The sequence below is a fragment of the Fragaria vesca genome, linkage group LG5 (assembly GCF_000184155.1).
Source record: "Fragaria vesca subsp. vesca linkage group LG5, FraVesHawaii_1.0, whole genome shotgun sequence".
Lineage (NCBI taxonomy): Eukaryota > Viridiplantae > Streptophyta > Magnoliopsida > Rosales > Rosaceae > Fragaria > Fragaria vesca.
Genome location: NC_020495.1, coordinates 15,641,665 through 15,652,387, shown reverse-complemented (window position 1 = coordinate 15,652,387; position 10,723 = coordinate 15,641,665). Strand labels below are relative to the sequence as shown.

Sequence of the window (10,723 nt, the reverse complement as noted above, 5' to 3'; positions counted from 1 at the left end):
TTTTTTGTTTATATTATGTTTGTGTTATTTTAAATAATTGTATTTGTTTTTTAGGCTTGGCTTGTCAATTTAAGTCATGAAATAATATTTAATTTCAATATGTCATTTTGTTATTTAATCATAATTTTATTAATATATAAAATCATTATTCATACTCAAAATACCTAATATAAAATTTAATAAACAGTTATTGTCACATGACGACCTAGAAACATAAATTATGGGTGAAAATTATAGCTTAAAATCACTGCCACGTGATGACCCATGTCTCGCCCATGACCCGACCTTCCCAACAAAGACCTAAGGAGTGGACATGCTCTTATGACCGGTGGATTGTCATTTTGGCTGCCAGGTGGCTGGTGTTTATACTATCTACTTGTCTATTTTGCTAAAAAAAAAGCCCGAGCATGGAAAATCGAAAACTATATATTGTTACTGTTGACATATTCTGTTTCCGCGGACTTCTACTTCCCAGTACCAACAGTCGGGAAAAAAAAGGCTTCATTTCAATGTCGAAGCAATCCGAGAATTCGAAGCCCCCGTACGTCCGGTCATCCGCCGCCAAAGTCCACCCCTCCGTCGACCTCGACGCCGACCCCAGCTCCTACTCCCTCGAAAAATTCCGCCTCTACGAAACCAGACAGGTACAACTACCCACTCCCTCCGCAATTTCTAGGGCTCCAAAATCTCCTTCATTCTATTCTCACACTGATCGGTTTCAATTGCAGCGGTTTTATCTGATCGGCAGCGATCGGAACAAGAGATTCTACAGAGTGCTGAAGATTGACCGCTCGGAACCGGATGATTTGAATTTAAGCGAAGATCCGGTTGTGTATTCTCCGCAAGAGATCAAGAATCTGCTCCAGCGAATCGCCGAGGGAAATCGAGCCACCGGAGGGCTCACTTTCGTCGCCAAGGTGTTTGGGATCGCCGGTCAGTGTTTCAGACCTCATTTCTGTGCTTGCTTGGATGTTTAGGGTTGCTAATTAAGTTGATTAAGTAGTTTTATTTGATGTTTATGTGGAATTATGGGGTTTTTGTAGGTTGCATTAAGTTCATGGAATCGTATTACTTGATTTTGGTTACGAAGCGTCGGCAGATTGGGAGTATATGTGGTCATGCAATTTATAGTATAGATGAGAGCCAGCTGATAACTATTCCGCATGTCACGATTCAAACTGATATTGCACATTCTAAGACGGAGCTACGGTAAGTTCTTGTTTCACAGACATTCATATAATTTTAATGCTGTTTGTTCTGTGAATTTCTAATTTGAAGGATCATAGGTGTGTCGACTTTGTAATTTCTTTGTTTAAATATGTTGTCAATAGATTAGCTGCTAGCAATGATCAGTGGTTTGGCTATGATATTTTGACTGTCCACCAATTTCATGTATCTAAATCTGGTCCACTCTGAACTGCGATTGAATATAGAATACTGCGTGAAATAAACAAAATTTGGTGTTTAGCACTACTGTAAGCTATGAATACGAGCATTTGGTGATAAACTTTCGTATTGCGTTTGGTATAGCATTTCAATGCATCTGTTGTGAACTTGACTCTTCGAGTTGTACAATAGCTGTAGAGATTCTTTTTGGACTACCCAAGTGTGGGGAGCACTGAATCTACCTAGAAGAATAAGGGATATATTTTCAGTTTGTAGATAGATGTAGGCTTATGGTGACAGCTGATAAGAGTATCTTTCAAACAAAAGGCCACAGATGAAACTAGTAAATAAAGCTCCAGAGTGGAACACATTTTGTAAGGAATGAGTAGTCTTTGTAGTTGAGGGGGATTCAAAGCTAAGTTCACCCTGAATGGTCCCAACAGTTTTGGTTCAAAATTCACGGGGCTGCCTAAGCCACTGCACTAAGACATTAGACACATTAATATAGTCTTTAATTGCATATCCACCGGCTAATATCATTGTCGTTTACACTTGTATGGCTTATTAATGCTACTTATAATTCATTTCTTAAACTGCAGGTACAAGAAGCTTTTGTCGAGTGTCGATTTGACCAAAGATTTTTTCTATAGCTATACATATCCAATAATGCAAAGTCTGCAAAAAAATGTGGTATCAATGGGTGAAGAAGGGATGCAGTATGAAAATATATTTGTATGGAATGCCTATTTAACACAAGCAATTCGCTCAAGGTGTAATAACACAATCTGGACAATAGCATTAGTGCATGGGCATTTTAAGCAGGTATAATCTCTCTCTCTCTCTCTCTCTCTCTCTCTCTCTCTCTCACTTATTCAATTCAGTGTGTGTTAACATGGTTATGTTCTGTAGTGGTTTGCCTCATTGTTGTATGGCTTTTGAAGTGGACTATGTCCGTTGTTGTTGCACCTTTTGATAATTGTTAGATGTTCTTTTGTTATAAAATTAATGAGTGATGTGTTCAGTATATCAGTATCTGACTATAAGTGCATTTTACTCATGATGCTGGCAGGCTAGGCTATCAATCTTTGGGAGGGACTTCAGTGTTTCTCTGGTGTCTAGACGCTCTCGGCATTTTGCCGGAACACGGTATGTTCTAGTTGAATACAACTCTTCAGTCGTCTAATTACATCTATAAATCTTTCCATTAGGCATCTAGAAAGTTCAAGTGAAGTCTGACATTTCTTATACGTTTTTGTGCTCAGTTCAGACTGGTTAGAACAGGGCACATATTTCAATGATGCTTTTGATTTCTATGCAGTTACTTGAAAAGGGGGGTGAATGATAGGGGAAGGGTTGCAAATGATGTTGAGACAGAGCAGATTATCCTTGATGAAGAAGCTGGTTCATGCAAGGGAAAAATGAGTTCTGTTGTCCAGATGCGTGGGTCAATTCCCCTCTTTTGGTCACAAGAAGCTTCAAGATTTAGTCCTAAACCTGATATAATCTGTAAGAACTGTATCTCATCTGTTAACTTGAACTTCAATATACTTTAAGTTAGCCTTTTCTAATTCAAATTTTTGTTAACATGTTCTCTTTTTGGATCTAGTACAGAGATATGATCCTACATATCAGGCTACCAAATTTCATTTTGAAGACCTGGCAAGGAGATATGGAAACCCGATTATTGTTCTTAATTTAATCAAGGTATATTTTCGAATGCCTTCCTAATAGATGCTGAAAATCTAAGAATACTGCTGATGATATTTTTTTTGTTTTTGTTTTTGGGCCCTAAAGTAACAACATAGCCCCCTGTGGTTTGGGGTAGTATTCAGTTTGCTTTAAAATGGTTTAATAACACCCTCTAGGTTTAGATGTTAATCAATCTTCGTCCATTGGACCTCAATTGCTCAACTTTTGTACAAAGTTGAGGGCAGGCATCACTCTTACAAAATCATCAAGGTGACACTCAAAAGTTATTGCATTCTGATTATAACAAAGATTTATTCTTGTTTATGGTTAAAAAGTATGGACTTGTGTTCAAGAACACGTGTCATTACTCTTATCAGAACAAAAGGTTTTCTTTTAGCTTTTTTGATTTTATATTTTTATAAATATATTGGAGTAGTATCTATCAGTAATATTGTGTTGGTTTTCCACATGCAACATGGGCTAAATACAAAATATTCACAGTTGTGTTAATTACCATTACTTATCAGTCGTCACTTAGTGAGAGCAACAATATTATCACTGATGCACTCATAAGGTGGACCTGCAGATGTCGATTGTTTATATATTGTTTTTCTCTATTGGTTTCCTGGTATTACACCAAATCAAATGCCCTTTTATTTCTTTTAGACATTCTAGCTGATTTAAAGTGCTGTTTGTCTTAGCTCTTGAATTTTTCTTGTTCTATTGTATTTAGGAATTGTTGTTCTCTTCTAATTGTCTTCTTGCTGTGGAATTCTTATCCACCTCTTGTATGTTATAGAACCGTTTTCTCCCAAAAAAGTTCATGCTATGTTTATTCGATTGCGCAACATGTAATTTTGTATTCTTTTTTCTTGATAGTTTTCATCCATGTATCTCATACAATTCTAATGTAGACTGTTGAAAAGAGGCCCCGAGAAATGATGCTGAGGCGTGAGTTCGCAAATGCGGTTGGGTATCTGAACCAAATTTTTCCGGAAGAAAATCATCTAAAATTTATCCACTGGGACTTTCACAAGTTTGCAAAAAGGTAACCATATGAATTTTCTTTTTTACTTTTCATTTTTATTCTCTTGGTGGTTTAGTAGACAGACGCAGGCACACCAACATGTGTGAGTGTGATGTCTAATGTATAATATGTGCATCATTTTGCTCCCACTTTGTTATCTTGCGAATCACTCTCGTCTTGTGAAACAATATCTATATTATCATATTATTTTATGTGTAAATGTGCACGTTTGTGACCATTTTATCTAACTATTTTCTTCTCTCTTTTTTCAAAGCAAGTCTGCCAACGTTTTAGCTGTTCTGGGTGCTGTGGCAAGTGAAGCACTCGATTTGACTGGATTTTACTACAGTGGAAAACCTAGCGTTGTTAAACGGAGAATCAATCAGATGAGTCGAACAAGTACTGGAAGGCATGTAATAAATATCTCAGCTCTTATCTTGGTTTTTGGAAATATTGTTGGAGTGATCGTAGATATGGATCACAATCCATTTTGAACAAAAAAAAGATAATTTTGATTTTGTTTTATGACCTGGTTGATTTTTGGAAACTAAGACTTAAAAATTCAGTGTGTGCATCTCTTTTCCTGTTTCTGGGTTGTATGTTGTTGCAGAGGGGCCCAAAGATTATTTAAATCCTATAATGTCTGTAGAAATGCTAAATTGGAAGGCTACTGTAATCTAGGGCCTTAAGCTCTAAGGGTTATGTGTACTCTCCCAATTATGTTGTATTTTGTTGGTTGTGTAGGGAGCCTTTGTTTGCAGTTCAGCTCCTAGTTCCCTTGGGCTGTATCTTTTATGTTTTCAGTCGATTCTATTTCTTTTTGAAAAAAGAATAAGTTTGTTTTGTAGTGGAAACTGTAAAAAGTGAAACTGAAAGCGTAGTAAGGCATCATTGACATGGCACCTACAATTGTTCTTTCTTTTTTCTTTTCTTTTTAAAAGCATCTGATTAGTTATTTTTGTAATGAGCGGACTAGTTTAATTTATAATACAATCTCCTGCAATATGATTGTTAACGCTTGAGATCTGCTTTTCTATCTCTTTCAGGGAAGCATCTCTTAGAGGTCTGAGAGCCAGTTCTGGGGACCTTCCCAGGTTTGGGAGCAGTAATGAAACTCTTAATCCTTCTGTTAGTCGAGATAGAGATGCTGATATTGGCCAACAGAAGAAAAGTGATAATTCTGGTGGCGAACCACCACACTTTCAAAGTGGGGTTTTGCGCACAAACTGCATTGATTGCTTGGATCGTACAAATGTTGCCCAGTATGCTTATGGCCTTGCAGCTTTAGGCCGCCAACTTCATGCAATGGGGTTGACTAACATACCAAAAGTTGATCCTGATAGCAGTATTGCTGCAGCCCTCATGGATATGTACCAGAGCATGGGGGATGCTCTTGCCCAGCAGTATGGTGGTTCTGCAGCTCACAACACTGTATGTTCTTTACTACAAGGGTTTCATTTTCATGTTTTTATTTAGTTCATGATGCTGGAATGGCATGCACATTCATATTTTCAATTGCCGGTACATCTTGGATCAACCCTAATTAAATGTCCAAAAATAAAAAACAAAAAGAAAAAGAGAAGGAACAAGGAAGCAAAAATCAGCTGTTGGTACTCGATAGTTTAGATGCTATTAGTTTACCAAAATATTTGGTAGATGGGAATTATTTATGCACATAGTAGAATTTATTTGAGGACCTACTAAAAGGTTTTGGTTTTGAACCGCGGTTGATTGTTAGATATTGATGATTGAGAATTGTCAAGGTATATGACAGCCAATCATATATTCATATGAATTAGCTACTGGGATGCTGGAGCTCAGTTAAAGTTCTCAAATTCACTCTGGGGCTTGTATCTTCTCATTGTATTTGTGCATGTGTACCTGATGATGATCTAATTTTAAGGTCTCAACTTGATGATCATGTTGTTGCTTACATCCATGGTAATGTCCCATGATCCAAACCAGTCTTTAAATCCTTTAGAATTATCTCTACCTATAAATCAGGAAATTGTAAATCCTGTTGTCATTGATAATCGTGACCCTGGTGTTGAGCCAATGCTCTATGAAAGACTTATCCTAAGGCCTTCATCCTCATACATCTTTTTGTGGGTTTGGGGTGGCCAATGGAGAAATAATAGAGAGAGATTGGAATTGTTGTGGGTTTCTGGTAGGAAACGCCTATAGAGGTTTGGGAATATATTTGCGTGGTGGGGGGGGGGGGGGGTCCTTCTTCTGAAAGGATTCAAGGTTTATTGAAATGAAATGCAAAACAGTAAAGTAAAAAACGCAGAGAGCTCTGATGGACTACATCTTGTATTTCATGATAGAGTGTAACAGTACATTAGGTTCAATATATAGGGTCGGGATTAGTTATAAAAGACAAGTCTACCCTCATATGGTTAACACTTTCCTCTCTTATATAGGCTGTCTATGGTTCGGATCATGTGACTATTTAAATATATTTAACACATATAAGTATATATATCAACCACATTTCTATATATTAGATTCCCATGTCTCGGTGGGTATGTGTCCAGAGAGTTGATTTTGCAATTTATCTTTGCTATTTTGGTACCTAAAAAATTTATTTTATGGTTGCTAGGTATTTCCTGAGAGGCAGGGAAAGTGGAAAGCTACAACTCAATCAAGAGAGTTTCTAAAGTCTATCAAGCGATACTACAGCAATGCTTACACTGATGGTGAAAAGCAAGATGCAATAAATTTGTATGTGTCCTCTCTTTTATACTGTATTTATATTTATATTTTTTGTTTTCCTTTACCCAGCTGAAAATTCTTTCTAATATTTATCTCCATCAAAACCTTCACTTCTGCATTAACAAAAAGATGCCTTCTGTATATATGTGAACTCGTGTTGATGCCTTTAGAATTCCTAGAAGTTAAATGATACTATATTATGTTGTATTGCATTAACATTGAATGTATCCAGAACCTCTAGTGTCATATCATAGTACATTTCTTTAAAAAGAAACCATCCAGACAAAGAAAAATACAATCTGACGGCAGGAGTATTTGATGTAACATATCTTCTTGTCATATTGAGTTGTAGTGTTTTTTTTACAGTTTTCACCATGAAGGAGTTTCTAACATGGACATCCTCTTTCCTCCTAGGTTCATCCTCCCGTAGACCATATTTTATTTCAGATAAAGGAAAATACAATCTGATGGCAAAGGGTATTTGATGTAATAAATTTTTGATAGTGCTGTAGTGTATTTTACAGTTTTTACCATGTGGGAGCTTCTAATACGGACATCCTCTTTGTAATAACAGTATTGAATTCCTCATCTCATGGTCCAATTTAATGGTCACTACTGTCCACCTTTGAGGTCTTCCTCCTAGGTTTTTTTTTTATAATCTTCCTCCTAGGTTCATCCTCCCTGAATTAGCCAAATTGGAAATTGTTTAGCCATTTTATTATCAAAGTTCGAATCGTTGAACTACATTGCCTGGTGGACGGAGTTGGGAGTTCAACATTAGTCTTAATAGATGACATCGAACTGTTAAGACCTCATACTATCGAATTGTATTATAAAAAAAGGTTTAACTATCCAATCATTGAACTACACAACTCTTTTCACAACACATACTATACTATCTCTTGCCTTACGATAATTTACTAAAACACTGATCTTTTTGTTGTTTGATCAGATTTTTGGGTTACTTCAAGCCACAGGAAGGGAAACCTGCTCTGTGGGAGCTGGACTCTGATTACTATCTTCATGTATCTGGGCTTGATGATCTTCTCCTTGATTTGTGGTAAAGCTGTCTATCTATGCTTCTTCGTTAGCATATGTTTGTGCCCTCAATCCCTCATGCATAGATGGAGCACTTCTACATGTACAATTACTTGTGTTGATGTTTTGTCTATTAAGAGTTAATGTTTCAATATATTCACTTTTCACTTTGCAGCTCACAAGCCAATGAAATGCACTCAGGAGCATTGGGAAACACTCTTGCCCCTATTCCAGCTTGCAAAGAAGACTTTTTGAGGATGAAGCTGACATCATTTGACAAATTGATTGAAAGAACATGCAGTTCAATAAAGAATGTAAGACTTTGCAGCGAACCAGACCAGAGACCAGGTGGTGCTGCTGCAAATTCTAGTGTGGCACCTGACGCAGCGTAATTATATCTCTCTTATTCCCATTTTTTAGTACCATATGAATGATTTTTAATTATTCTTATTTCACTGGCTCGCACACAGGCGCACACTCTTAAATGATACTTCTGAGCTTCTCATATGCTGTTTTGGTGGGCAATAAGTCTTGCTACGATATCATAATATACTGGATTTTGCCTCATTGCAGTTTTTATTTTTTTTACTAAAACCATTGATTAAAAGGATTACTGAACTTCTACATGTATATATCAGCAGATCATATTCTTCCCTGAATTTGCTTTGTTTGACCTTACCATTGACAATGGACTGTGGTACTTGTAGTGGTTAGTTCATTTATAGGATTTACCTGTGCACTTGGTCCTGAAACCAGGCATTTGTCTTTTTCAGTGAAATACAGTTGAAGAGCCCTAATTGGCTTTTTGGCCAGAGAAAGTATGAAGAAAGTGGATCTGCACCAAAAGTTACTTCACATGTAGTCATAAATGGAGGATCCCATAATGACCCAGAAGTTGATGGCTATTGTGACCTAAATTGGCTTTCTTCTGGTGGCAATGATAACGAGGAGGATATATTCCAGAGGTATATTGTCTGAGAATTCTTAAATTTTGGCATATAAGAAGAACCTCACTCCTTTTGTCTAGTTCATCAACTTGCCAAGCTTGTAATCTTTCGTGGGATTAAAAATAATTTTCTGTTTTATTTATCAATAGTTTGATAATTATTAAGCTTAGCCTTAGCCTAGCTGTTTGATTTGTTTTTACTATTGAATGTCCCTTGGTTAAAATTAACTGTATTTGGTTGGAATTCAATATGTTTGGCTTGAACGTTGGTTTTCTAGCATGCAATGTACATGGATAAAAATAGTTTGTGCTGATACAGTATGTTACCTTATTGATCTCAAATATTTCCAAAATACCTTTAAAAAAAAAAAAAAAAAAAAAAAATACCAAAATACTAGAGTACATGGATTAAAGCGAATAGATTACCATTTCTCAAAATTAATTTTGTTTTTCAGTTCCAAATTTGTTTTCCAATACCCTGTAGATGTGGAGCTGTTGAGATTAATATACCTTGTTTAAAATTGGCTGTGGTGTATCTATGGAGGGTGTGGTTGATCCTTTGTTTCTCTGCTGAATTTTTTAGGTACCTTTCAATGACATCAGTTGATGAAGCCAATGGGTGGTACGGTGGGACTCTGTTAGGTGATCAAAATGAAAGCAGTGAGATATATAAGCATTATGCTGAGTTATGTCAGGTAACGTAATTTTGTCAAATCTGTTTCTTTTCAATATTGGAGTCTGGAATCTGTTATTTATTATTTCCATTATTCATTTCTTTCCCAAAAGAAGTAATATCTGCAAATACTTTTTATTAATTAATTAATTTATTTATTTACTTTCTGTCATGCATGTCATACCTTGTGTGTAATATTGCTTGTTTTTCTTTTTTATGCTTGAGGCATTGTTACTGGCCGTGTATGACATAAATCTAACAATGACAAAAGTGAATAGCTGTCTATTTTCAGCTTTAAATTAAGTTGATGTTAGTGCAATTTCTGTTCCTAATTGGATGTGATAAAGTAATCCTGTCCAAGTATATAAAGTGAACTATGGTAATGATTTTGAAGTATCTCTGTTAGCCAAGGTGGAAATGCTATTTTTTCTCACTTGGTGCATAGTTGCACGTTTCCATTCTCTTGGTAATCTTTATGAGATGTTTAACATGCAGGGCCCTGCCATTGAACCGTTCCAAAATGATTTGGAGAGAGAGAAGCACTATGCTGATGCTCTTCACATGGGAACAATAAATATTCTGGATGATGCTGCTGTTGAGGCAGAGATGGAAGCAGCTCTCAAGGAGTATGATCAAATTGGAAGTGATCTTGTGAGCATCCCTACAGCTTGTAAATCATTTGCTGATGATCCGAGTTGGTTGACAAGATGGATCATTGGGGAAGAGAAGGTGCAAAGGATTTGACAGAACTCAGAGGTATATGGACTCTCATTTCTGACCAACTGTAAAGATATATGGACTACAAGGATTGAACATTTTCTCAGCAAATCATATTTGTATATGTTATAGCATCTAGCATTGTTGAGCTGTAGTATGTAGATATACATGTAGATACAATCTGTTCAAATATAGTTAAACCTCTTTTGTGCATTTTTAGGTGAATGCCACTTATTAACTTCCATTATCACATTATGCCCCCCTATCTGGGCTGTTTTGGTATGAATCGACCCAGTAATTTCGGCCCGTATTCTAATTGGTGAGAATATTACATCATGCAAGAAAGGATCCACATTTGCTTCACATCGTTTCACATTTTATAATACAAATTTATATTTTGTATCACAGGGTCAACAATTATATATTTGGAGACCACAAATTTCCCCTCACAAGATTTCACAAAATACTAGAATGACAACCAACGCAATGTGGCTGTAGCAGCTCACGCAAAGTGAAACTCAATAGTACAATG

General features: G+C 36.4%; 1 protein-coding gene across 1 annotated transcript; it reads left to right on the top strand.

Annotated features, from left to right (window-relative positions):
* Positions 1-509: 509 nt before the first annotated feature.
* LOC101293301 (polyphosphoinositide phosphatase-like) lies at positions 510-10,498 on the top strand. Its single transcript, XM_004299834.1, has 16 exons — positions 510-644; positions 729-933; positions 1,044-1,209; positions 1,986-2,208; positions 2,456-2,532; positions 2,705-2,892; positions 2,993-3,090; positions 3,990-4,123; positions 4,377-4,511; positions 5,149-5,533; positions 6,705-6,826; positions 7,770-7,877; positions 8,031-8,243; positions 8,629-8,820; positions 9,385-9,496; positions 9,970-10,498. Exons 1-16 carry the CDS (start codon positions 510-512, stop codon positions 10,216-10,218), a joined length of 2,742 nt encoding a protein of 913 aa, XP_004299882.1. The 3' UTR covers positions 10,219-10,498.
* The last annotated feature ends 225 nt before the right edge of the window (positions 10,499-10,723 follow it).

Bases quoted from the DNA above. Each gene is read 5' to 3' on its own strand.
- LOC101293301 (XM_004299834.1), top strand. From the start codon at position 510: ATGTCGAAGCAATCCGAGAATTCGAAGCCCCCGTACGTCCGGTCATCC. The intron at 2,893-2,992 runs GTAAGAACTGTA...TTTTGGATCTAG, and splicing joins TCCTAAACCTGATATAATCT to TACAGAGATATGATCCTACA. The intron at 4,512-5,148 runs GCATGTAATAAA...TATCTCTTTCAG, and splicing joins AGTCGAACAAGTACTGGAAG to GGAAGCATCTCTTAGAGGTC.